Source organism: Chlorocebus sabaeus, chromosome 5, assembly GCF_047675955.1.
Source record: "Chlorocebus sabaeus isolate Y175 chromosome 5, mChlSab1.0.hap1, whole genome shotgun sequence".
Classification (NCBI taxonomy): domain Eukaryota; kingdom Metazoa; phylum Chordata; class Mammalia; order Primates; family Cercopithecidae; genus Chlorocebus; species Chlorocebus sabaeus.
The window spans coordinates 55,753,436-55,780,769 of NC_132908.1; the positions used below are offsets into that span (position 1 = coordinate 55,753,436).

General features: G+C 51.5%; 1 protein-coding gene across 3 annotated transcripts; it reads right to left on the reverse strand.

Annotated features, from left to right (window-relative positions):
- Positions 1–910: 910 nt before the first annotated feature.
- On the reverse strand, positions 911–24,865 carry SLC38A7 (solute carrier family 38 member 7). Of its 3 annotated transcripts, XM_038008387.2 has the most exons (12): positions 24,800–24,865; positions 24,061–24,189; positions 19,968–20,352; positions 18,807–19,005; positions 18,453–18,594; positions 17,436–17,534; positions 16,422–16,479; positions 16,073–16,187; positions 11,792–11,939; positions 10,753–10,952; positions 9,686–9,740; positions 911–3,250 (listed from the first exon to the last, which is right to left on the reverse strand). In XM_038008387.2, exons 3-12 carry the CDS (start codon positions 20,235–20,237, stop codon positions 3,148–3,150), a joined length of 1,389 nt encoding a protein of 462 aa, XP_037864315.1. In that variant the 5' UTR covers positions 20,238–20,352; positions 24,061–24,189; positions 24,800–24,865; the 3' UTR covers positions 911–3,147. The 3 variants fall into 3 exon arrangements, with proteins under 3 accessions (XP_037864315.1, XP_037864318.1, XP_072871527.1); XM_073015426.1 differs by lacking the exon at positions 10,753–10,952 and having other exon boundaries at positions 2,499–3,250; XM_038008390.2 differs by lacking the exons at positions 9,686–9,740; positions 10,753–10,952; positions 11,792–11,939; positions 24,800–24,865 and having other exon boundaries at positions 24,061–24,430.
- Positions 24,866–27,334: the final 2,469 nt, after the last annotated feature.

A 27,334-nucleotide genomic window follows, 5' to 3' on the forward strand; every position in this document is an offset into this window, starting at 1 on the left:
CCGGCTATTTTTTGTATTTTTAGTAGAGACAGGGTTTCACCATGTTGGCCAGACTGGTCTTGAACTTCTGACCTCAGGTGATCTCCCCACCCTGTTCTCCCAAAGTGCTAGGATTACAGGCATGAGCCACCACACCCAGACCACCTTTGCTGGTTTTCTTTTTTTTTTTTTTTTTGAGACGGAGTCTCGCTCTGTAGCCCAGGCTGGAGTGCGGTGGCCGGATCTCAGCTCACTGCAAGCTCCGCCTCCCGGGCTTACGCCATTCTCCAGCCTCAGCCTCCCAAGTAGCTGGGACTACAGGCGCCCGCCACCTTGCCCGGCTAGGTTTTTTTTGTATTTTTTAGTAGAGACGGGGTTTCACCGTATTATCCAGGATGGTCTCGATCTCTTGACCTCGTGATCCGCCCGTCTCGGCCTCCCAAAGTGCTGGGATTACAGGCTTGAGCCACCGAGCCCGGCCCTTTGCTGGTTTTCTTGCCAGCACTGAGCGTGGTGACTGGTTGCTCCAAAATCAAGACAGCTGGGACCTGCTCAACACAGGCCTCTGAAAAGATGGGGGTGGATACTCAGGAGTTTGAAGCTCTTGCCAAGATCTGAAGTCAGGGAGACAGTCTGAGACCACAAAGGCACAGGAAAGACACAGTGAGGGCCTGAGTGAAGGCAGAGGTCGCAGGACTGGAGACTGCGATACATTCCTAAGTCATTGGAGAAGGACAGGTAGAATGTGGAAGAAAGCAGGGGTGGCAAGAGCCACTTGCACGTCCCTGCTTGGTAGAGGGAGCATGGTGGTGCCATTCCGGAGACAGGGGTCAGAGACAGTGACGTGCCATCTACACCTCCTACCCCAGCCCTTCCTCCTCCTGGCAGTGGCACGGACTCTGTCCCCAGAACCAGACACAGGGGACACAGCTCAGCAGCACAAATCCCTTTTATTAACCATCTGCCTTTTCCCGAGTATACACAAGTAGAAAATAAACAGTGAAGCACCCCAACAGGGAGAGTGGGGAGAGGATGGGAGGGGGCTCCTGAGGTTAGGCCAAGAGGCCAGATTCCAGCTCCTTCTCCTGACTGGTCTGTCTCTGTGCAATGACTCCACTTACATCCCTCAAGCCCCGAAACACGGCACTGGGGGACTGCAGCCCTGCTGACCAGGCTGTCCTCCTAGCCCCGTCAGGGACTGGTGCTGGCAGAGCTTGGTGCTGTGCCAGAGACTGACAGAAAACAGTACCGTGGGTCTGGCCCCGTGGGCAGAGAAGATCAGGCACCAAGAGGGGATGTGAGAAAAGGCAGTTTATCCATCTGGAGACTGGACAGAAGCCCGGCCAGCCTCCAACCAGCTTCTGCTTCTTAGATCAGACTGCCCTGAGTGGTGGGTGGCTGGGCAGGGGGTCCCTCTCATACCCTGTACAGAGGTTCTGAGGAAGAGGGGCTAAGGAAATGCTAGGGGCTCCAGGTGGAGGAGGAAGCCTGATTGGTGCCTGGGATTGGCCAAAGTGAGAGGGGGTAGCTGAGGGGCTGAGGTGGTCAAAACAAGAATATAGTGGGGAGGGGGGTGGGAGGTGGGGAAAGAGCCTATCTCTTCACCCTGCTTGGGGTAACAATTCCAATGTGACATCAATGTGGCTGGCCACTGAGGCCAGGCCTGATGGACATGTGTTGCTGAAGAGGCTGATAAGAGAGCCCCCTTCTGCCCCCAAGTATGTGCGTGGGAGAGACCGAGCTATACAGTGAAATGGGATGGGAGGTGAAGAGGTGATGGGGTGAGGGGGAAGGAGCAGACAAAATCCAGACTGGAAGGGAAACTTCCAGGCCAGTGTAGCAGGCTCAAATGCTGCCCATCGGTGACAACCCAGCTGCCTTTTTGTTTTTGTTTTTTTGAGACGAAGTTTCACTCTTGTTGCCCAAGCTGGAGTGCAATGGCACGATCTCAGCTCGCTGCAATCTCTGCCTCCTGGGTTTGAGTGTAGTAGTAGCTGGGATTACAGGTGCCTGCCACCATGCCTAGCTAATTTTTTGTATTTTTAGTAGAGAAGGGGTTTTGCCATGTTGGCCAGGCTGGTCTCGAACTCCTGACCTCAAGTCATCTGCCCGCCTTGGCCTCCCAAAGTGCTGGGATTACAGGCGTGAGCCACCGCGCCCGGCCCTGCCTTTTTTTTTTTTTGTCTCTGGGTAGTCAGGCTAGGGCTGGCGGGGGAGGATAGGCAGGGAGAAGAGAAAACATCACTGAAAAAGGTGTCGGGGAGGTACACCCTGATTCGGATCAGCCCAGCCCACACAGAGGGTCTGAAATGTTCCCAGCCTTCTCCATCACCCACCCTGGGGCCTCTGAAAAGAGGGGCCCATCTCAGACAGAAAAGCAGATATCCCCCAACCTTATGGGGAAAGCTAACAGAGGAATACTCACAGCACCATGGCACAGGGCGGCCCTTAGCTTCAGAGCCGGGCTGGCACCATTTGTAAACAATAGACCTGGTGATGTCTGGGGATGGAGGAGGAGAGATGCCCAACCTGGACCATCAGGTTTGGTGAAAGAGACATGGTGAGGCCCCTCAAGGCCTGGGAAATGTCCATTAGCTATGGGAAAGAGGCTGACAGGTTCATGGTGGGGGTTGCCCAGGAAGGTGTGGGCAAGGCCTGAATCTACCTGACTATGCATTTGTGTGACTTCAGTGCTACCTTTGGAAATGACCAGGCTCCTGAGGAAGCTACCACTGGCCTGGGGTAATGAGCACAGCCCCTACTCAGGATAGGGTGCTCTGTGGAGGATGGTGGCCTTCTGTCCATAGTCATTCTCCAGAGGGAAGTCAGGAAGTCAGACTGGATTCTTTCTTAGGAGATCTACCGACTCTCTTCACCCATGGATTCCAGGCATGGAGAAGTTGAGAACTGGCAGAGGAGGAAGGTTCCTCTATGATGTGAGACTTCCTGCCAACATCCACAGCACTGCCAGCACTGCGGAGCAGGAAGAGGACTGGGTTTGAGCTATCCAGAGGTGTGGGGCCTGAGTTTGCCCCAGTCCCTGGAAGAGGATGTCCGGATGTCATCCCACCAGTTGGAATGATCGTGGACTAACAATGGCCCCATAGCTCTAAGAGATGGGTTCCTGCGACCAATGGCAAAGGCCTTGTGTTCCCTGGGAGGCAGTGGCTATGCCAAGAGATCCACAAAGATGGCATTGGCTGTGGTCTGGCCGAAGATGAAAGCTCCCAGGGTGACCAAGAGGACTCCGTAGCTGACCAGCACCCACCAGCTGTAGAACAGAGGGTGACAGAGTTCTGATCAGTCATCCCATCCCGTGACTGCAGACTTCAATATATATAACTGTTAATTACTGTAATTATCCCACTTCTCGTGTTGGTAGAACACTTCCTATTTCCCAAAGACTTCAATGTGAAGGTAGTGTGGGGCCAGATGTATTGTCCCTAGTCCATAGGTAAGAAGACCAAGATCTAATGGGAGTAACTGATTGGTCACATCATGCCAGGATTCGAGGCATCCTGATGGAAAGATGTTCAGAAAAAAGCAGGTCACATGGAATGTGGTCTATTTCATTAAAAAAGGAAACAAAAAGCAGACATCTGCAAATGTATGTACCAATAACAGCAACAGGGATAAAACGGAATTGAAATAAAGGGTGATTTCTGGCCAGGTGTGCTGGCTCACGCCTGTAATCCCAGCACTTTGGGAGGCCAAGGTGGGCGGATCACCCTTCTCCAATGAGGTCAGGAGTTTGAGACCAGCCCGGGCAAGATGGCAAAACCCCATCTCTACTAAAAATAGAAAAATTAGGCCAGGTGCGGTGTCTCATGTCTGCAATCCCAGAACTTTGGGAGGCTGAGGCAGGTGGATTGATCACCTGAGGTCAGGAGTTTGAGACCAGCCTAGCCAATATGGTGAAACCCTGTCTCTACCAAAAATACAAAAATTAGCCAGGCATGGTGGCGCACACCTGTAGTCCCAGGTACCCTGGATGCTGAGGCACAAGAATCGCTTGATCCCAGGAGGTGGAGGTTGCAGTGAGCCGAGATCGTGCCACTGCACTCCAGCCTGGGTGACAGAGCGAGATTCCATCTCAAAACAACAACAACAACAACAAACCCAAAAAATTAGCTGGGTGTGGTGGCACATGCCTGTAATCCCAGCTACTTGGGAGGCTAAGGCAGGAGAATTGCTTGAACCTGGGAGGCGGAGGTTGTAGTGAGCTGAGATCTTGCCATTGCACTCCAGCCTGGGCGACAGAGCGAGACTCCGTCTCAAAAAAAAAAAAAAAAAAAAAAAAAGATGAAATATTAGCTGGGTGTGGTGGTGGGCGCCTGTAATCCCAGCTACTTAGGAGGCTGAGGCAGGAGAATCACTTGAACGTGGGAGGTGGAGGTTGTTGCAGTGAGCAGAGATTGCACCACTGCACTCCAGCCTGGGCAACGAGTGAAACTCCACCTCAAAAAAAAAAAAAGAAAGGGTGATTATTTTTCTTCTTTTTTTTTTTTTTTTGAGATGGAGTTTTGCTCTGTCGCCCAGGCTGGAGTGCAGTGGCGCGATCTCTACTTACTGCAACCTCTGCCTCTGGGGTTCAAGCAATTCTCCTGCCTCAGCCTTCCGAGTTGGGACTACAGGCATCCACCACCACACCCAGGTAATTTTTGTATTTTTAGTAGAGACGGGGTTTTGCCATGTTGGTCAGGCTGGTCTCGAACTCCTGACCTCAGGTGATCTGCCCGTCTTGGCTTCCCAAAGTGCTGGGATTACAGGTGTGAGCCACTGTTCCGGTCAATTTTTTTTCTTCTTTAGACATGTTTGTATTTTTTTTTTGGGGATGGAGTTTCCCTCTTGCTGCCAGGCTGGAATGCAATGGCGTGATCTCAGCTCACTGCAACCTCCACCTCCTGGGTTCAAGCAATTCCCCTGCCTCAGTCTCCCAAGTCGCTGGGATTACAGGCATGTGCTACCATGTCCAGCTAATTTTGTATTTTTAGTAGAGATGGGGTTTCACCATGTTGGTTAGGCTGGTCTCGAACTCCTGACCTCAGGTGATCGGCCCATCTTGGCCTCCCTAAGTGCTGGGATTACAGGCGTGAGCTACTGCGCCCAGCCGACACGTTTGTATTTTTACAATGAACAAACAAAGTTTTTTACAATGAACAAGTATTGTTATGTAGTAAGTTTTTTTCGTTGTTGTTGTTGAGATGGAGTCTTGCTCTGTCACCCAGGCTGGAGTGCAGTAGTGCAATCTCAGCTCACTGCAACATCCAACTCCTGGGTTCAAGCAATTCTCCTGCCTCACCCTCCCGAGTAGCTGGGATTACAGGCATGTGCCACCATGCCTGGCTAATTTTTGTATTTTTAGTACAGACAGGGTTTCTCTATGTTGGCCAGGCTGGTCTCGAACTCCTGACCTCATGTGACCTGCCCGCTGAGATTACAGGTGTGAGCCACCACGCCTGGCCCTTTTATGTAACAAGTTTTTTAAAAGCATGCACCTGTTCTCAACCTTTCTACTATTCAGGGAAATGTGTGCATGAAAACAACGTGTTGCCGGGCGCGGTGGCTCAAGCCTGTAATCCCAGCACTTTGGGAGGCCGAGACGGGCGGATCACGAGGTCAGGAGATCGAGACCATCCTGGCTAACACGGTGAAACCCCGTCTCTACTAAAAAGTACAAAAAACTAGCCGGGCGAGGTGGCGGGCGCCTGTAGTCCCAGCTACTCCGGAGGCTGAGGCAGGAGAATGGCGTAAACCCTGGAGGCGGAGCTTGCGGTGAGCAGAGATCCGGCCACTGCACTCCAGCCTGGGTGACAGAGCCAGACTCCGTCTCAAAAAAAAAAAAAAAAAAAAAGAAAACAACGTGTTTTTTGTCCCTCTGTCTAGCAAAACTTAGAAAGGCTGTACTATCCAGTGCAGGCAGGGGTGTGAGGAAACGGGGACTCCCATTCACTGCTGCTGGGACTCTAACTAACACTGCCTTTTTGGAGGATAATATGAACCCATATGCCAAAGTAAAATGAATGTGGTTTATGACCTCACAGTTTCCATCTAAGAACTGATCTACCCAAATCCTTGAACATATGTACCAAGAAGTATAAGAGTATCACATTCAGGACAGTTTCATACAAGAGAATATTCTACAGCCACTTAAAAAAGGAAAAAGCATGGCCAGGAGTGGTGGCTCACACCTGTAATTTCAGCACTTTGGGAGGCCGATGCAGGTGATCTCATGAAGCCAAGGAGTTCAAGACCGGCCCGGGCAACAAAGTAACACACTGTCGCGGCTGGGTGGGCTCAGTGGCTCACACCTGTAATCCCAGCACTTTGGGAGGCTGAGGCGGGTGGATCACTTGAGGTCAGAAGTTCGAGACTAGCCTGGCCAACATGGTGAAACCCTGTCTCTACTAAAAATACAAAAAATTAGCTGGGCATGGTGGTGGGCGCCTGTAATCCCAGCTACCCAGGAGGCTGAGGCAGGAGAATTGCTTGAGCCCAGGAGACAGAGGTTGTAGTGAACTGAGATCATGCCACTACACTCTAGCACTCCAGCCTGAGCAACAAAGCAAGACTCTATCTCAAAAACAAAACAAAACAAAACAAAACAAAACAAACGCTGCCTCTACAAAAAATAAAATAAGTAGCTGGGTGTAGTGATGCATGCCTGTAGTCGCAGCTACTTGGAAGGCTGAGGTGGAAGGATCACTGGAGCCCAGGGGTTGAGGCTGCAGTGAGCTATGACTGCACCACTGCACTCTAGCCTGGGTGACAGAGCAAGACCCTGTCTCTAAAAAAATTTTTTTTTTTTTTGAGATGGAGTTTTACTCTTGTTGCCTAGGCTGGAGTGCAATAGCATAATCTCAGCTCACTGCAACCTCCGCCTTCCGGGTTCAAGTGATTCTCCTGCCTCAACCTCCCAAGTAGCAGGGATTACAGGGCATGCACCACCACGCATGGCTAATTTTGTAATTTTAGTAGACATGTGGTTTCCCCATGTTGGTCAGGCTGGTTTTGAACTCCTGACTTCAAGTGATCCACTCGCCTCAGCCTCTCAAAATGCTGGGATTACAAGTGTGAGCCACAGGGTTGGGACCACATTTATTTTTTAATTTTTAATTTTTTTTGTCTTCGAAGACTTCTTCATTCAATCTTTCTTAAAATAAAGAAATAAATAAAAATTTTAAGCAGCAAATCTTCTTATGCTGGTGCAGTTAAGTGAAAAAAAGCAAGTGGCAGACCAGATGCCGCGGCTTAGGCTTGTAATCCCAGCACTTTAGGAGGCTGAGGCAGGAGGAACACTTGAATTCAGGGGTGCAAGGTCAGCCCAGGCAACACAGCGAGAGCCTGTGTCAGAAAGAAAAACAGTGTTGAGGGGGAGCTCAGTCCTTGTTTTTGCATATGGCCTTTGAAGATCAAAACATCTTTTTTTTTTTTTTTTTTTTCTCCTGGCCTTCGAGCTGTCCAGAGGTTTTAAAAAAACTACCTGAACAAAATAAACAAATGGGACCTGAGATCTGTCTTCAAATGATTTCGGGGGGCAATACTCCTCCTAAGGCCTTTAAATATTTTTGATGGTAAAAACGAATGTCAGTGGCTAGGCGTGGTGGCTCAAGCCTGTAATCCCAGCACTTTGGGAGGCTGAGGCAGGTGGATCACCTGAGGTCAGGAGTTCAAGACCAGCCTGGCCAACATGGTGAAACCCCATCTCTACTAAAAATACAAAATTAAGCTGGGCACAGTGGCTCACACCTGTAATCCCAGCACTTTGCGAGGCCAAGGTAGGCAGATCACGAGGTCAGGCATTCAAGACCGGCTGACCAATATGGTGAAATCCCGTGTCTACTAAAAATACAAAAAAAATTAGCTAGGCGTGGTGGCGTGTGCCTGTAGTTCCAGGTACTCGGGAGGCTGAGGAAGGAGAATCACTTGAACCCGGAAGGCGGAGGTTGCAGTGAGCCAAGATCACGCCACTGCATTCCAGCCTGGACAACAGAGCGAGACTCTATCTCAAAAATAAAAATAAAAATAAAAAATTAGCTAGGTATAGTGGTGTGTGCCTGTAATCTCAGCTACTCGGGAGGCTGAGGCAGGAAAATCACTTGAACCTAGGAGGAGGAGGTTGGTGAGCCGAGATCGCACCATTGCACTCCAGCCTGGGCAAAAAGAGCAAAACTCCAACTCAAAAACAAACAAACAAAACAACAACAACAACAACAAAAAAACAAGCATGTCAGTTACTTCAATCGGTAACTACTGTTCCACTACTAGATTGGGGTTGGGGGGGATCCCTGAGCTCACCCCCTAGACAAGAGGGAAAAAAAGAAAGCATTGGGAAGGTAAGAAAATTAACTGCCGTCTATACAATACTAATTTTAAGTCCAGAAAATGCAGATTGGTGTGGACTGGCATTGGTCAGTGCAAGGATATGGAAGAGGAGGCTGGAAAAAGCTGATAGCCAGAAAGGGCTGAGAGGAGCCCAGGAGCCAGGTCCTGCTGAAGAGCAAGGGATCATTAGAGAGGCTGTGGGACAAATTATAGGAGCTGGGGAGGCGGGGTCTGGGTCTGAGGCAGTGGGGGTATAGGCTGAGAAAGGTGGGATAAGAGCTTTAAGAAAACCTGTTTGAACATGGTATGGGACTGTAAGGGATGGAGATCTGACTAGAAACTGGAACAAAGGGACTAGAACAGGAAAGCGAAACCTGAACCTGAAATCATTTTTTTTTTTGGAGATAGAGGTTCACTTTGTCACCAGGCTAGAGTGCAATGGTGCGATCTCGGTTCACTGCAACCTCCTCCTCCCAGGTTCAAGCGATTCTCCTGCCTCAGCCTCCCGAGTAGCTGGGATTATAGGTGGCCACCACTATGCCCAGGTAATTTTTTTTGTATTTTTAGTAGAGACGTGGTTTCACCACATTGGCCAGCCTGGTCTCGAACTCCTGACCTCAGGTGATCCACCTGCCTTGGCCTCCCAGAGTGTTGGGATTACAGGTGTGAGCCACTGCACCAGGCTGAAATCATTTTTCATAAAACAAAACAAATGCCCTGCAACTGTGTATACATCTGCATAGCTATGTGTACACAGACATGCACACATGTACACAAGTGGTTGAGAAGGACACGGACCGTACTGGTAACATGGAGCTCTCTCAGGAGAAGGGATGTGGGGGCGAGTGGGTTGTGGGGGAAGAGGGACTTCCATCTTTTTCTATTAAGCCCTTTACTAATGTTCAAATTGTTAACAAGTAGCACACTACCCAATTTTTAAAAGTATTAAAAAAAAAAAAAAACCCAGCTGGGTGTGGTGGCTCACGCCTGTAATGCCAGCACTTTGGGAGGCCAAGGAAGGAGGATCACCTAAGGTCAGGAGTTCGAGACCAGCCTGGCCAACATGGTGAAATCTTATCTCTACTAAAAATACAAAAATTAGCTGGGTGTGGTGGCGGGCATCTGTAGTCCCAGCTACTCGGGAGGCTGAGGCAGGAGAATGGCATGAACCTGGGAGGTGGAGCTTGCAGTGAGCCGAGACTGTGCCACTGCACTCCAGCCTGGGCGACAGGGCGAGACTCTGTCTCAAAAACAAAACAAAACCAAACCCATGATTTCTAAGTACACAAGCCTCTGACTCCTATCTGTTTTAAGGCCCCCACAAAGCCACGTTCCAATCCAGTGCCTCCCTGAGAGGATCAAGGACTGGGCCCTGCTTTACCTGGCTGGTTTGACCTCTTCCATCTCGGAGAGTTTGGCTTGAATGAGGCACAGCCCTAGAAGAGAAGAAGTGGCCCTGAGCATTGGTGAGGGGAGAGGGCTCCCTCCCTCCTAACCTTCCCCTTTCCCAAGAAGCAGTGCTGGATGGAGAAAGGCCCATGTTTACTCTTCTAGAAATTCCATCTCTGCCCCCATGCCACATCCACCTGGGGACGTCTGGCATCTGTTGTCCCACGACAGGCCAGCATCTGATAAGATCCCTTGGGCAGCATGCTAGACTCAGAGCTAAAGGGACAGCACTCAATGGTGACTCAGTGGTGGCCCAACTCCAGGGGTCTTCCCAGTACATTTCCGAGCAGATCTGGCTCCTCTGCTCCAAGCAAAGTAGCTGGGGCTTTGAGGGTGGCTTCCTGGATAAAGACAAGTTGGGTAAGGGTAGAACTCATGGCTGGGCCAACAGGACACTTTTCCAGGGATCTGGTGGTAGATCTGTGTCTGGAACCCAGGTCCTCTGATGTCTGTGTCAGGGTGCCACCCCCAGACCCTCTGGGCTGTAATGGGCTGAACCAGCCAGATAGATCCCTCAGTCAGGGAGCAGCAGACACCTGAATGAATGGTTAAGAGAACAGACTCTGAACCCAGACAGTGTGGGATGGAAAAGGTTTGTTACTAGTTGAGTTTGTTAAGCTCTAGGCAAGTCTGTGACCCTTTCTGAGCCCCACGTGCCATCAGTAAACTGGAGATCACAACTACACCTTCTTTCCAGGTGAACTGGAGATCACAACTACACCTTCTTTCCAGGTGAACTGGAGATCACAACTACACCTTCTTTCCAGGTGAACTGGAGATCACAACTACACCTTCTTTCCAGGTGAACTGGAGATCACAACTACACCTTCTTTCCAGGAGATAATGCTTGGACAGGGGCTATCACAGAGGCGAGGCAGGTGATTAGTTAGTGATGGTGGTTACTCTCTCCTGCATGTTTGGATTAAGTAGGGAGCTGAGGCTAGGGAGGCCCTGGGAGTCTGTGCTGTGGGGCTGTGATGGGGCGCCAGGGGTCCGCACCTGGGAAGACGAAGATGAAGCAGGCGGCCAGGCCTCCAATGACTGAGATCACCTTGCCGATGTCAGGGATGAAGAGTGCCAGCAGCAGGGTGAGCAGGAACCAGACCAGCGTCTGCAGCACTCGCCGCCGCCGCTCCCGCCCCACGTCCTCCTCCACTGGCACCCCCTGGTAGCGCAGCCACAGGCCTTCCACCACCGCCCTGCCCACATGGAGAGGGGCTTAGAGGTGCTCCTGCCGCTAGCAGCCTCCCACCTCTAGCTCACGGGAGCCAGACTCCTAATTGGGTAGACGGCAGGGAAAACCCCATTCCTGAGCCTCAGTTTCCTCTTCTGTAAAATGGGCCACCAGCACTCTGTTTACCACGGGGACTAGAGATGGTGAATGTGGAGAGCTTAGCACTTTGCTTTACATCACATGGAAACTGATATAGTTTTTTCCTTAAAAGGAACTGTCTGGGGTATGCAAAGGGCAGGGTGTCCACGTGAAAGCTCGGGAAAGGATCTGGATAGAGATTCTTTTTTTTCTGAGACAGGGTCTGGCTCTCTCACCCAGGCTGGAGTGCGGTGGTGCAATCTTGGCTCACTGCAGCCTTGAACTCCTGGGCTCCAGCCATCCTTCTGCCTCAGTCTCCCAAGTGGCTGAGTAGCTGGGACCACAGGTGCATGCCACCACACCTGGCTATTTATTTTATTTTGTGTAGAGATGGGGGTCTCACTAGGTTGCCCAGGTGGTCTTGAACTCCTGGGCTCAAGTGATCCTTCTGCCTCAGCCTCCAAAAGTGCTGGGATTAGAGATATGAGCCACCGTGCCATGCCCTGGATATTCTTACAGGACTCACGGAATGTTCTGGTGACCCCAGGACAAAGGGCGCTTCTGAGACCTGTCTTGGGATATGTAGGGACCCATCCTAGGAACTGACCCTTTTCTACAGGCTTCAGTTTCTCCTTCTACAGGATGGGGTCCACACAAGGCCAAAGGACCATGCTGGAAGGGCTCATAGGGGCTTGGAGGGGCCCTGGGGAGTGGAAGGGGGCTCACCGCCCACAGAAGTGCAGGATAGGGTAGGAGGTGAGCACGCTCAGGATGATGAAGGCTCGGGCAACGGCCACAGCCATGTCCTCCGAGGGGTAGGACAGGAGCACGTCAGGATCCACAGCAGCTCCAAAGGTCAGGAAGCCACAGATGCCTGGGGGCCAGAACAGCTGGGTCAGGGCAACCGTGGGAGGGTAGTGGGGTGGACTGTGCACTCCGCCTAGGGACAACATCAGCTGGGAGGCTGCTGTAGCAGCTCTGGACACTTAGACAGAGGCTCAGAGTGGGAGATGGGGCTCTGATCAGATGCCTCCCTCCCTGACTTCTCATATCCCCCATCACTGGAAGCCCTCTAGCCCCCAGCTTTTGAGCTAAACTTGCCCAGCACATTCCCACCTCAGCGCCTTGGCACTGACTGTTCTGTCTGGCAGAGCTTCAGATGCCATCTCCTCATCATTCGGGTTTCGGTTTAGATGTCCTTCCTCAGAGAATGCTTCCTGCCAGTCCAGCTACCATGATACAATGACCCCCACCCCAGGTACTCTCTCACATCACCCTGTCCTATTTTTTTCTTTTTTGAGACACAGTCTTGCTCTGTTACCCAGACTAGAGTGCACTAGTATGATCATGGCTCACTGCAGCCTTGACCTCCTCAGCTCGATTCTCCCACCTGAGCCTCCCAAGTAGCTAAGACTACAGGCAGATGCCACCACGTCCAGTTAATTTTTTTGTAGAGATGGGGTTGTGCTATGTTGCCCAGTCTGGTCTCGAACTCCTGGGCTCAAGCAATCCTCCTACCTCACCCTCCCAAAGTGTGAGCCACCACACCTAGCCTTCTTTTTTTTTTTGTTTTTTGAAACAGTCTTCCTTTGTGGCCCAGGCTGGAGTACAGTGGTGCAATCTCGGCTCACTGCAACCTCTGCCTCCCAGGTTCAAACAATTCTCCTGCTTCAGACTCCCAAGTAGCTGGGACTACAGGTACTCGCCAGCATGCCTGGCTAATTTTTGTATTTTTAGTAGAGACGGGGTTTCACCATGTAAACTAGGCTGGTCTTGAACTCCTGACCTTGTGATTCACCTGCCTCAGCCTCCCAAAGTGCTGAGATTACAGGCGTGAGCCACCACACCCAGCTTTTTCTTTCTTTTTTTTTTTTTGAGATGGAGTTTCACTCTTGTTGCCCAGGCTGGAGCGCAGTGGCATGATCTCGGCTCACTGCAACCTCCACTTTCTAGGTTCCAGTGATTCTCCTGCCTCAGCCTCCTGAGTAGCTGGGATTACAGCAGGTACACGCCACCATGCCTGGCTTTTTTTTTTTTTTTTGAGACAGTCTTGCTCTGGCCTCCTGGGTTCTCATGCCTCAGCCTCCTGAGCAGCTGGGGTTACAGGCACCTGCCGCCAACGCCTGGCTAATTTTTTTTTTTTTTTTTTTGAGATGGAGTTTCGCTCTTTCGCCCAGGCTGGAGTGCAGTGGTGTGATTTCGGCTCACTGCAACCTCTGCCTTCCGGTTTCAAGTGATTCTCCTGCCTCAGCCTCCAGAGTAGCTGGGATTGCAGGCGCCCGCCACCATGCCTGGCTAATTTTTGTATTTTTAGTAGAAATGGGGTTTCGCCATGTTGGCTAGGCTGGTCTCGAACTCCTGACCTTGTGATCTGCCCGCCTCAGCCTCCCAAAGTGCTGGGATTACAGGTGTGAGCCACAGTGCCTGGCCGTTTTTTTTTTTTTTTTTTTTAAAGACAGGACCTTGCTCTGTCACTCAGGCTGGAGTGAAGTGGTACAATCATAGCTCCATAGTAGCCTTGAATTCTTTTTCTTTTTTTTTTTTTTTTGAGACGGAGTCTTGCTCTGTAGCCCGGGCTGGACTGCAGTGGCCGGATCTCAGCTCATTGCAAGCTCCGCCTCCCGGGTTTACGCCATTCTCCTGCCTCAGCCTCCCGAGTAGCGGGGACTACAGGCGCCCGCCACCTCGCCCGGCTAGTTTTTTGTGTTTTTAGTAGAGACGGGTTTCACCATGTTAGCCAGGATGGTCTCGATCTCCTGACCTCGTGATCCGCCCGTCTCGGCCTCCCAAAGTGCTGGGATTACAGGCTTGAGCCACCGCGCCCGGCCAGTAGCCTTGAATTCTTAGGCTCAAGTTCCTCCCGACTTGGCCTCCCAAGGCACAGACACATGCCACCAAGCCCGGCTAATTTTTTTTTTTTTTTGAAGACAGAGTCTCACTCTATCCCCCAGGCTAGAGTACAGTGGCGTGAACTTGGCTTACTGCAACCTCTGCCTCCCACGTTCAAGCGATTCTCATGCCTTAGCTTCCTGAGTAGCTGGGCTTACAGGCGCCTGCCACCACGCCTAGTTAATTTTTGTAATTTTAGTAGAGACAGGGTTTTGGCATGTTAGGACAGGCTGGTCTCGAACCCCTGGTCTCAAGTGATTCACCCACCTTGGCCTCTCAAAGTGCTGGGATTACAGGAGTAAGCCACCGTGCCTGGCCAATGCCTGGCTAATTCTTTAATTTTTGTAGAGATGAGTCTCACTATGTTGCCGAGGCTGGTCTTGAACTCCTGGCCTCAAGCGGTTCTCTCATCTCAGCTTTTTCGTGTTGGGATTATAGGCATGAATCACTGTGCCCGTCCCCTAACACTCATTTCTCTCTATCTCTTTTTTAGAGACAGGGTCTCGCTCTGTTGCCCAGGTTGGAGTGTAGCAGCATGATCATGGGTCTCTACAGCCTTTATCTCATAGGCTCAAGCGATCCTCCCACCTCAGCCTCCAAGTAGCTGGGTCCACAGGTGCATGTCACCACACCTGGCTAATTTTTAAATTTTTTTGTAGAGATGGAGTTTCACCATGTTGCCTGGCCTGTCTTGACCTCCTGGGCTCAAGAGAACCTCCCATCTTGGCCTCCCATAGCTGAGATTATAGGTGTGAGCCACAGTGACCAGCCTCATCTCTTTCTAATTTTTTTTTTTTTAAACTGTACTATTACACTGGTCTTTAAGTAAACAATAAAAAAAATTAATTTTTTTCACAGGCTTATTTTCTGTCTCCCCAGTCAGAATATGAGCCCCAGGAGAACAGGGATTTGGCTATTTGCCTCTCTTATTCCTGGGTGTGTATTCAGAGGCTAGAACAGTACTGGCCCAGGCAGCTCCTATTGTCCATCCATGGAAAGAACTCAGGGGATCCTTCTTCCGGGGTCTCCTAGACTTGCTCCCTCATCCCAACCACTCTCCACACTGCAGCCAGAGCCATCTTTCCCCGAACCACCCCCCTGCTTAAAACGCTTCCTCTCTGACTCCCAGAAGCCCTCAAGGCCCAACAGGATCTGGCTGCCAGTGCCTGTCTGGCCTCACTGCCTGTCACCTGCCCCCATCACACACCACTCCAGCCACGCAGACCTTCTTCTTGGCCCTGCCTCAGTGATTTGGTGTTTTGTGGTTCCTCTGTCTAGAACTGTTCTCCCCCAGCCCCTCCTCTTCTGGCTCTTTCTCATCATTTGGGCCTCCTCTGAGAAGAACCTTCTGTGAACCACTCCCAAAGCCACCCATCCAGTCCCATTCATACCTTCCCCATTTTAGGCTGGGTTGGTGGCTCACGCCTGTAACCCCAGTAATTTGGGAGGCCGAGGCAGAAGAATTGCTTGAGCCCAGGAATTCAAGACTAGCCTAGAGAACAGAGTGAGACCTTGTCTCTGCTAAACAAAACAAAACAAAACAAAAAATTAGCTGGGCACGGCGGCACATGGCTGTAGTCCTGGCTACTCTGGAGGCTGAGACAGGAGGATCACTTGAACTCGGCAGGTTGAGGTTACAGTGAGCTATGATCATGCCACTGCACTCCAGCCTGGGTGACAGTTTCTGAGACCCTTTCTCAAAACACAACAAAATAGAACAAAACAAAATACATCTCCCCGATTTCACTGTCATCAGGATGCTCGCCACCATCTGGAATTCCTTACTGATTTCCTAGTTACTCCTGCATGACTGTCTCTCCAACAAGAATGTCAACTCCATGAGGGCAAGACCAGCTCCATTTCTCTCCAAGGCATCCCCCACACTGAGAACAGTTCCTGGCACTTCCTAGGCACCAACTTAGAACTGGTGAATGCATGGATGAATACGCCACTCTCATCTTGGCAGGAGGAGGCCCCAGGCAGGCCAAGTTCAAGCCAGTGCCTGTACAAGTCATGCTGGGAATGCAGGGCTGTCCCCAGGAAAGCTGGGCCCCACGACCTGCGGACTCCTGTGGAAGTGAGAGCACTCCAGTCCCAGGTCTAGGGAGGAGGACTCACCTGTCCCCATGTAGACAGCGAGGGCTATGACCATGGCAGCTGTCACCACTCCACCCCAGGTCTTCACTTCAGGCCGCTGCATGCTGTTGAAGACGGGCACACTGCTGACGTGGCACTGTCCAGGCGAAGGGCACGGTCATGGTGGGGAAATGACCTCACCCCCAGTTTCCAGAGGAAGGTACCTTGGGAACAAAGACCCCAGGGACAAGGGGCAAGTCCTGAGGCCCCTGCTCCGTCCTTCCCCCCAGGATTTTCTCCATCCTGCCTGGGTTCCTCCTCCTTCCTGGGTTCCAACCTGGGGTGGGGTGACCTAAGGGGACAGCAGGGACCTTGCAACTGGCACTGACACCTGAAATCCGAAGCAGATGGTGGGCATGGCATTGAACACAGCCATCCAGGAAGCCGGCCTGTGAACAAACACACAAGGTGCTGCCACCTGGGAACTCCTCGGAGCCACCAACCCACCCCACACCCTCACTCTTCATTCAGCCTACCATGGTCTCCAGCAACTGGCATTCTATAGGTTCAACCCACGGAATTCTGGGACCAGGGAGAAGAGGCATCCCTCTGTCCCAGGCCCTGCTGGGAGGGGACCTGGAGGCTCCGAAAAGCTCCCCTAGGACCAAAATCCAGAATTCCTGGCTCCTGGACTGGGGATTTTGCTTCACTGGTTTGTTTCTCTCAAAAAAAGATTTTTTTTTTTTTTTTTTTTTTGAGATAGAGTCTCGCTCTGTTGCTCAGGCTGGAGTGCAGTGGTGCAATCTCGGCTCACTGCAATTTCTGCCTCCTGGGTTCGAGCCATTCTCCTGCCTCAGCCTCCTGAGTAGCTGGGACTACAGGCACCCACCACCACACCCGGCTAATATTTTGTATTTTTTTAGTAGAGACGGAGTTTCACCATGTTAGGCAGGATGGTCTCAATCTCCTGACCTCATGATCCGCCTGCCTTGGCCTCCCAAAGTGCTGGGATTACAGGCGTGAGCCACCGTGCCTGGCCCTGGTTTTTTTTTTTTTTTTTAATAATAATAAATTTACCCTCAAAGATATAGAAATTACAGATAAGCACATGCTGGAAACATGGGCAATTCCACCCTCAGGTTCCTCCACAACCCAAGGCCTAGCCTCACACTGGTTCATCTGTTGGATGTGGGTGGTAAAGTGCCTCCTGTCTCTGATTCTTGCTCTTCCCTCCAGTAACATGAGATCAGGGGCTCTTTCCTCCTTCCTACATGACCAAGTCAGCCCTGATGAGCTCATGAGCCTTGAGAAGAGCACCTGTGTGGCCTTCTGGTTCCTGACCCAGCACCTGCTGGGGCCCAAGTGGTGGCTTCTTCCCCATGACTCCTAGGGCCCTCACCCTCACCTGGTCAGGATGTCCCCTGGGGTCATCTCTTTATCTGGCCAGATGTACTTGATGATAACGATGGCTGTGACGTACCAGGTACCCACGACGCTCAGGAAGCTGCCAGGAAGGAGAGACTAAGTGTCCTCATCCCTAGCTGCCTCTTACCTGATTCCACTCCTAGGGACATCCACCTTCAGCTCTAGTGACCACAAGTGTCCACTGAATGAACCAGGAGCTATGCCAAGCAAAGACTCAGGAAATGCCTGAGAAGTAGTTTCAGAGAAACCTGCCACAGCTAGGAGGGAGCTGGACAGCCAAGAGGGGATCCGATCATCATCTCTGGCCATTGGGAAGTGCTGGTTCAGCTCCATGGCTCAGAGACAATGCAGAGAGCAGGGCTTCAAAGCACACCTGGGACTTGAATCAGAGCAGCCCAGCCTGGGCAGGGGTTGTGGGCAGCCGATCCTCTAAGCCTGGCCTTTGAGAACTACGAGATGCCAGAGGTAAGAGGGTTGAGAGTACAAACACTTTTGTGTCAACATTTATGGGAGCCTTGGAGAGAGTGGAGCATGGCCCCTGCACTTACAGATGGGGAAGCCTAGAATCCCACAGCCTTTCAGATGCTGAGACAGGAAACCAGTTTCCTTCCTTCATGCCAAGCTGCAGGTAAGATGCTGCCAGGCTGACAATCTCAAAGACCCAAATCCCTTCCTCCCAGGGAAAGCCAGGAGGCCGCCTTCACCATCCAGATACCACCTGTTCTTTCTTTGACAAGGACACTTAGAACTGAATTTCTCATGGATGCAAAAGGACACTTAAAACTGAATCTCTCACGGATGCATCCTTTTCTGTGATGGAGACAGAAAAGGATGGTCTTATCTGATACCCTGCAAGCCCCGGTCTGCCCTGCTTTGCCTACTCTTGCTCCCTAAGGTAAGGTGGCATGGAGGAGCAGGGTTCCTTCCCCAGGAGCCCTTGGGTCTACAGCTGTCCAGGATCACAGCTTCTGTCTGACCAGGGCTGGGGCCTCCATACCTGGCATATTTCTGGAAGCCGATCTCCCTGGGAATGGAGAGGGGCAGGATGAAGAGGAAGGCAGTGAGGCTGATGGTGAACTTGCGGTCTGTGTACCAAGGGCCGCTGGCCCCCTCCGGCTCTTTTGCCATCACAGCTATAACTGCACAGGGAGGAAGGAGGGAATGTCAAGCCAGGCCATCACGGGGTGTGGCCCTCCTGCTCCGCTGGGTCCCAGGACCTCCCTCTGCCTGGAGGGAGGATTCCCAGATGAATGCTGAGCCCAGGTAAGTCCTGGAGAGGTGTTCAGCACCTTTTCCCTCCCCTGCAGGGCTGATAAGAAGAGATGGGGTAGGGACTGAGGGGGAAGCTCACTCTTGTCCTGCTGGTCACCAATGATGATTAGGAAGGCGATGCAGGTGCCAAAGGTGTAGACAGCGATGGCCACTTCACACAGCACACCTGTCAGCTTGCCACACACAGCCCACACCACCTCCTGGTAGGTCCTCTCATTGCTGGCCTGGGAGCAGTAGGCCAGGATGACAAGGCCGCTGATGATGAACACCAGCATACCCTGCAGGCAGAGGCAGAACAAGAGCTTGTGGGACAGGCCTGGCAGCAGAGGGCGCCCTGGGCTCGCCTAGCATTTACTGGGCCAGTGCCCAAAGCAAGCTTCCCAAATCTCCCAAGGGCAATTTTAAGAGACTGCTAGACGATGCTGAATTGAGATTTTCTTTAAAAACAAAAAGTTTTGTGAAAAATTGCAAACATACAAAAGTAAAGAGAATAGGCCAGATGTGATGACTCATGCCTGTAATCCCAGCACTTTGGGAGGCTGAGGCAGGAGGATCACTTGAAGTCAGGAGTTTGAGACCAGCCTGGCCAACATGGTGAAACCCTGTCTCTACCAAAAATACAAAAATTAGCTGGGCATGGTGGTGGGTGCCTGTAATGCCAGCGACTTGGGAGGCTGAGGCAGGAGAATCACTTGAAACTGGGAGGCGGAGGCTACAGTAAGCTGAGATCAGGCCACTGCACTCCAGTCTGGGTGAAAAAGCAAGATTCCATCTCCAAAAAAAAAAAAAAAGTAAAGAGAATAGTAAAAAGAACTGACATGTATCCATCACTCAGCTTCAAAAATGATCAATGCATGGCCAACCTGTTTCATCATTCCCTTTCCCTCCCACTCTGCATTTATTGTGAAGCCAATATAAGCTATCATATCATCAATAAATACTTCAGTATGTAGTTCTAAAAGATAAGGGCCCTCTTTGTAAACATACCACAAAATCAATGTTTTGCCTAAAAAATTAGAGATGTAATTGATGTTCAAATTTCTCTGATTGTTGGAAGGCTTTTGAAGCCTCATTTGGGTCCGAAGAAAGAATACTAGAATAGATTAGTCATGTCTGCCACATGTGAGGGAGGGGAGAGCAGTGCCGTATCACTTACTGGCCATTCCTGACTCAAAGCCTCCCTTTTGAGACAAAGTGCCCACCTGAACTGCACCTCCGCCCTCCCGGCCAGTGCACTCACCATCTGCAGTGCGATGCCTGCTGCCACGCCCCCCGCAGTGCTGAAGGCTGCTGGGAAGTTGAGTAGTCCCGCACCCAGGCACGCGTTGACGACGATGAAGACGGCCCCAAGTGTGGAAGTGGTGCCTCTGTCTGGACCCCCAGGAGAGGCTTCCCACTCACTCTTGGGGGCTGTGTCCACACAGGGACTCTGAAGCAGCCGGGCCCGCTCCCCGGCATCCGTGCTCAAGCCCCACTCACTGTAGTCACTGTTGATGCTGGCCTGGGCCATGGCCCCAAGAGCCTTCTTTCTGCAAGGTCTGTGGGTTCTGCCTTACAACCACATGCCCCAGGCAGCTGAGCAACACCCACCTGTTTGGGGCTGTTAGCCTAGGACTCTTCTCAACCTAGATGGGACAAAGGCAAGCACTACTGTTATCCTAAGATGGGGGAACTGGGGAACAAAAAGGTGAAATAACTTGCCCAAGATCACGTGGATAGGATCCAAACCCAGGTATGCCTCTGTGCAGACAGTGCACTGGGTGCCAGAGTATGGGGAGACAGACACAGAAACAGATCAGGTGCAAATCATGCTTGTTTCAGGCATACAGACTCATTGGGCCAGTTAGATGTCAACATAAAGTGGGTACTAACACATCAGCACTAGAGAGAGGCCCCATGTCGGGCAGGTGTGTCATGGATATACTTTATCTCATTCAATCCTTAGGACAGTCTTGTGGTCAAAAGGTTTGGAGAGATCCCATCACTGACCCAGGGTCATATATTAGCAAGTTGCACAGCAGGATTTGGATACGGATCTGCCTGGCTTCCAGCCTGTTTTCACACCACAGGGTCCCAAAAGGACCCCTCACCAAGAACTGAAATTCAACATATTACAGTCCAGCATGCCTCCCGACGGCCCAGAGTCTAAATTCTGTGACTTTCGAGGACCTTTGAAATTCTGGCTAATTCTCAACTCCTCTCATGTGACAAGCCCCCATGCCTGTCATGTTTGCATCTTCAGGAAAACAATGATTCATCCCATGCTTGGAATGCTCCCAACTCCTTTGCCAGCCACCCTTTTAGGTCCTATTTCTTCCCCATTTCCTGGGTCACTCACTGAGCTCTTCTTGGTGCCATGTAGGGGCCCAGCACCACTCAAGTTGGTTTCTTCTCAGTACTCTCTCACGTGCTAGCATCTCACTGGCCACTAGGCTTGCTCTCCTGGGCTAGATTACAATGATCGGTGCTCAACATGCAGTGCTGTTTGTTACTATAAACCACTATTGCTGCAGCTATGGAATGCTTTCTCATTCAATCCTCAATGCAGCCCTAAAAGGTAGACATGACAGTCACCATTTTACCAAAGAGGAAGCTGAATCCCAGAAGGGACAACCACTCTCCCCTGAGTCATACAGTGGTCAGTGGTGGAGCTAGGATTCAAACCCAGGCCTGTCTGAGCACAGGGCATCCATCCGTTTGTATCTGCCCCACTCCAGAGTCCAAGACGGTACCTTGGGTGTGGTGGAACTCAGATAACAGGCTTATCACCTGACTGATTCTCTTTGCTCTCAGGCTAAACACTGTTGAGATGCAGTTTTTTTTTCTTCCAAGAATCTTCTGAGGCTCTGAGGAGCCCAGCCCTGAAAAAGGACCTTCAGTGTTCTCAAGGGTCAGCTCATAGCCTGAGACTAACAGAGAAATGATGGTCCTAAAGAATCAAGTCCACCCCCAGATCAAGAGCAGCCCTGGACAGGGCTGTCATCTGGGTCTCTGAGTAGGCTCTGCCTTCAGAATGCTGACTCCTCCGCTGCCTATCTGTGTGACCCTGGGCAAGTCACCTCGCCCCTCTAAGCCTTTACATCATATGTTCCTGTGGGGCATGTGTTAACATCACTAAGGGTTTAACACTCAATAAATGGTCACTGCTGCTGTTATTTCTGCAGATGCCCCTTCCCATGTTGCCCACCACCAACCATGCCTGAGACTCTCCAGCCCTAAGCAAGCTAAGAGCAGAACACTGATCAAAACCAGAGCCTGGGCCAGGTGTGGTGGCTCACGTCTGTAATCCCAGCACTTTGGGAGGCCAAGGTGGGCAGATCACCTGAGGTCAGGAGTTTGAGACCAGCCTGGCCAACATGGTGAAACTCCATCTCTGCTAAAAACACAAAAATTAGCCAGGTGCGGTGGTTCGCCCCTGTAGTCCCAGCTACACAGGAGGCTGAGGCAGGAGAATGGCCTGAAATCGGGAGACAGAGGTTGTAGTGAGCCCAGATCATGCCACTGCACTCCAGTCTGGGCGACAGAGTAAGACTCTGTCTCAAAACAAACAAACAAACAGCAAAAAAACCCAAACCAGAGCCTGGTGCTATTGGCCAGGTAACAATGGGCACAGAGGCCCTGGGATAGCTAATGGGAGAAAGAGCAGGAAGAAGCCCAGATTACAAGGGCAGGGACTAAGGGGGCAGGGAGGAGCCAGGGCAGTCTTCCCCAGAGGCTACTATTAGCTGGTTACCACCCAGGCTGGCAAAATCTGCCAAAGACCCCTCCGAGAGTCTCCTCATTCCTGAGTCCCAATTTCAGGGTACTCATACAAAACTCCATTTCAGTCTCTACTCCCTCCCTGGTTTAGTCTTTATTTATTTAAAGACACGGTCTCACTCTGTTGCTCAGGCTAGAGTGCAGTGGCACAATCAGAGCTCACTGCAGCCTCAATCTCCCAGGCTCAAGCAATCCTCCCACCTCGACTTCCTGAGTACCAGGGACTACAGGTGTGTGCCACCACAGCCAGCTAACTTTTAAATTTTTTTTTTTTTGAGATGGAGTCTTGCTCTTGTTGCCCAGGCTGGAGTGCAATGACACGATCTCAGCTCACTGCAACCCCTGCCTCCCGGGTTCAAGAGATTTTCCTGCCTTAACCTCCTGAGTAGCTGGGATTACAGGTGCCTGCCACCATGCCTGGCTAATTTTTGTATTTTTAGTAGAGATGGGGTTTTGCCATGTTGGCCAGGCTGGTCTCAAACTCCTGACCTTGTGATCCCCCTGCCTCGGCCTCCCAAAGTGCTAGGATTACAGGAGTGAGCCACTGTGCCTGGCCAACCTTTTACATTTTTTGTTCCTGTGGGGAACAAAATTGGCCCTTCAAAATTCAGGCCAATTCTCAACTCTTCTCCCATGTGACTTCTCCCATGTGACAAGCCCCCCATGCTGGTCGTGTTTAAATTTTCTGTAGACATGAGGAGGTCTCACTATGTTGCCCAGGCTGGTCTTGAACTCCTGTGCTCAAGCAATCCTGCTGCCTTGGCCTCCCAAAGTGCTGGGATTATAGGTTTGAGCCACAGCCCCTGGCCTGGTTTAGTCTTTACAGCCCAGAGGGAAGAAAAGGAAACTGAGCAGATTCAGCCATAATGACTGCCCTAACCATTGGACCATCCTCTCTGATGCCTTCAGCCCACTGGGGGTTTAAAATGGTTAACAAAACCACTTGGGCTACTTCCCATTGCTCCTCCTGATGATGGACAAACAAAGCTGGGGACCATCCACTCATAAGAGGGAAAGGGGGAAAATTCATGTGCTCCCAGCCATCTGTCATCAAGCATGGAACCACGGCACCAGAGGAAACATCCCTCTGCTGGCTCTAAACCCAGAAAGATCTGTCAGATGTCACAGGGCTTCTTCCTCTTACACATCCTGTCACCCAGCCAGCAACTCAGCAAAATCAAAGCAGTGAGCAGTGGAGGCAGAGTCTTGGGACTCCCAGGCTTCCAGTGCAGTTAGAGAAGGAACCCTGCAAAGTGAGTGCTGCCAGAGCTGTGACCACCTCCTCCCCCCTGCTCATGTCAGACACAGAGGTCTACAGAGTGACTCGTCCAAGGTCACAAGGCTTGGTGCGGCTTCCTGACTCTCCAACCAAAATGTTTCCCTTTGGCAGCCCTGCCCGAGTCCTGCACCGTTTGCCAGCCTCTCCTGCCACCCACATGAGAGCGCAGGCTGGGGTCCTCATGGAACTCAGAAGCTGGGGGTCTCATCTCTTGCGGATTCTCTGCCTTGGTTCAAGATCTCTCGGCACCCCCACGGCTCACTGGCAAATGACTCAGTCCACTGTTGCACCTTACCTGCTCTTTCTCCCTGATGGGCTGTCCCAGAGGGGTTTGCTCCTTCTCTCCAAAGGTCTGGGATCTGGTTCTCCTCACTTCCCTTTCTGGCCCCAATTTCTTCTTTCTCAAGACTTTGCCTAAAATTTGCTGTCAGCAGAGAGAAGAGTTTGGGCTCCTTCTGCGCTGGCTTTAGCAGAGCTGGAGGAAACTGAGCGGCTCTCACTCTTACTCATGGAGTGGAACCTCAGGTCAGAGAGGAAAACAGGCCCAGGAGGGAGAGGTTAGACTAAGGTCACAGTGGGTAGAGCCAGAATAGAAGCCTGATGCCCACATGCTCAGGCCAGAGATGTAGGCCCCTCAGATCCCAACTGGAGTGTGCTCCCAGTCCAGCCTGGGGTTGGAGCCCTGAAATAGAAAGGGTGGGCTGCTCTGTGAGGTGAGCCAGGGCGCACCCGGGCCAGGAGGCCGGGGCGGGGCGATTCTCAGGCCTGGAGCGAGGCGGGTGGGCTACTGTGGGGTAAACTGCGGAGGAGCTCCGGGACTCGATCCCGGCCTAGGACTGGGTGGAGACCCGCTGCCTGGGCTAAGGCGCGGCAGAGCCGGCCAACCGAGGGGCGGGCGTGGGGCGAGGACGCCGGGATGCGGACCTCTGCAGGGAAAGGGCCTGAGCTCTGCCGCGGTGGCGGGGGCTGAGGGGCTCCAGAGACCTCGGGGATCTAACACTTCCACCCTCCAGAGCCTGTCTCCGGCCACTTACCTTTGGGGATTCTTTCCCGAGCCGGCTGCGGAGACACGTGAGCATGGATCACATGACGCCCGCTCGGGCGGCCGCGGGACACGCTGGGAGTTGTAGTTTCCGCAAGTGTGACTCTTGGACCACACCCGTTCCCTGAATCTTCAGCCCAACAGCATTGCGCTGAGCCAGCCTCGCGTCCAGCCAGCTCGTGTTTATCCTGTTACTTTTAGTGTTGGTCTCTAGACCAAATAAAACACTGCTCCTTCTTCCAAGGAAGAGCGTTAGGAGGTCTGGCGTCTTTGCCAGTCCCGGGGCAGTGGGCCAAAGCTATTTGGCCTCATTATCCTCCTGGTCTCTGTCCGCAAAGACACGGCCAGAGCACTGGAGTGTTTTTTAACGAGTAATGTGGGGGACCTTGAGCCATGGTCTTTCCCGCAAGAGAGTGGGCTAGGGGCATGACTCTGACCCCAGGGTTTAGGTCCTAGAACAGTTTTTGAGGGTTTGTAGGTGCTCAGTAAATATTTGTTGAATGAAGAAACGGGCATCCAGTCCTGGTTCTGTTCTTGGTTGTGTGTCACTCATAAGTTGTCACCTAATCTCCAGCATCCCAATAGCCTCATTTCTGTTTTGTGGATATGCTCTCCACTGCACCTACCTCTTCATGCATCAGAGGTCCAACCGATGAGGACACGCTGGGAATCCTTAGAAACCCAAGTCATATCTCTCTTTTTTTTTTGAGAGAGTCTCACTCTGTCTCCCAGGCTGGAGTGCAGCGGCATAATCTCTGCTTACCATAACCTCCGCCTCCTGGGTTCAAGTTATTCTCCTGCCTCAGCCTCCCAAGTAGCTGGGACTTACTGGTGCGCACCACCACGCCCAGCTAATTTTTGTATTTTTAGTAGAGATGGGGTTTCACCATGTTGGCCAGGTTGGTCTCGAACTCCTGACCTCAAGTGATCCACTCGTCTCGACCTCCCAAAGTGCTGGGATAACAGGCATGAGCCACCGCGCCTGGCCTCCAAAAAGTTTATATAAATTGAATCATACTGGTTGGGTGCGGTGGTTCACAACTGTAATCCCAGCACTTTGGGAGGCCAAGGCAGGATGATTACTTGATGTCAGGAGTTCGAGACCAGCCTCAAACTGTGTTGAGGCTGTGAGAATTGCTTGAACCCGGGAGGTGGAGGCTGCAGTGAGCCAAGATCACGCCACTGCACTCCAACTTGGGCAACAGAGTGAAACTCTGTCTCAGAAAAAAAAAAAAAAATTAAAAAAATAAAAAAGTTTTGTTGACATATTCATATGCCATAAAATCCACCCTTTGAATGCATCCAATAAGGTGCATTTTAGTTTCTTCAGAGTTGTGCAATGATGACCACTATCTAATTTCAGAATATTGTGATCACCCTCCCCTACTAAAACTAAAATCCTGAACCCGTTAGCAGTCACTCCCCATCTCCCCCTCCACCAAGTCCCTGGCAACTCTGAATCTACTTTTTGCTTCTGTGGGTTTACCTATTCTTGACCTTTCATATAAATTGAGTCACACAATATGTGACCTGTTCTGTCTGCTGCTTTCACTGAGCATACTGTTTTCAGGGCTCATCCTAGTTGGAACATGAATCAGTATTTTTTTTTTTTTTTTTTTTTTGAGACGGAGTCTTGCTCTGTAGCCCGGGCTGGACTGCAGTGGCCGGATCTCAGCTCACTGCAAGCTCCGCCTCCCGGGTTTACGCCATTCTCCTGCCTCAGCCTCCGGAGTAGCTGGGACTACAGGCGCCCGCCACCTCGCCCAGCTAGTTTTTTGTATTTTTAGTAGAGACGGGGTTTCACCGTGTTAGCCAGGATGGTCTCGATCTCCTGACCTCGTGATCCGCCCGTCTCGGCCTCCCAAAGTGCTGGGATTACAGGCTTGAGCCACCGCGCCCGGCCTTGAATCAGTATTTCATTCACTTTTATTGCTGAATAATGTTCTGTTGTGTGGCTATACCACATGTAGTGTGGCAGGTCCCCCATCAGGTTACTTGGGAGTGTATGTCCATTGCTTGAATACTGAACGCTGGGTGGTGAGCCAAGGCCATGGTGCCTAGCCTAGGAGCAGACATTCCTGAGGACTCAAACATCCTGGAAAGGATCTGAGAACCTACCAAGGAAAACAGTCCCATTGCATACACTCAGTAGGCAAAGAGCTAGAAAATTAGCTTAAAAACAGCTTAGAGATGGGAGGTGGGGCGGATCTGTAGCACTGTCCTGCTGCTGTCCAGGAGTGTCCCATATGTAAGTCCTCAAACTCATCTACTCGCCAAGCTGGACTTGCCTGGGTCATTCTCTGGTCTCTCGACTGCCTCCAAGTTTGGGGGAAGCTTTTCTTTCTTTCTTTCTTTCTTTTTTTTTTTTTTTTGAGACAGAGTCTCGCTCTGTTGCCCAGGCTGGAGTGCAGTGGCCAGATCTCAGCTCACTACAAGCTCCGCCTCCCGGGTTTATGCCATTCTCCTGCCTCAGCTTCCTGAGTAGCTGGGACTACAGGCGCCCGCCACCTCACCTGGCTAGTTTTTT

What these genes read in the sequence shown, in the direction of transcription:
- SLC38A7 (XM_038008387.2), bottom strand. Translation starts at nt 20,237, where the DNA reads ATGGCCCAGGCCAGCATCAACAGTGACTACAGTGAGTGGGGCTTGAGC. An exon ending in GGCTTCCAGAAATATGCCAG is followed by an intron (nt 17,535 to 18,452) that starts GTATGGAGGCCC and finishes CCTTCCTGGCAG; the next exon opens with CTTCCTGAGCGTCGTGGGTA. An exon ending in CCATCTGCTTCGGATTTCAG is followed by an intron (nt 16,188 to 16,421) that starts GTGTCAGTGCCA and finishes TCGCCTGGACAG; the next exon opens with TGCCACGTCAGCAGTGTGCC.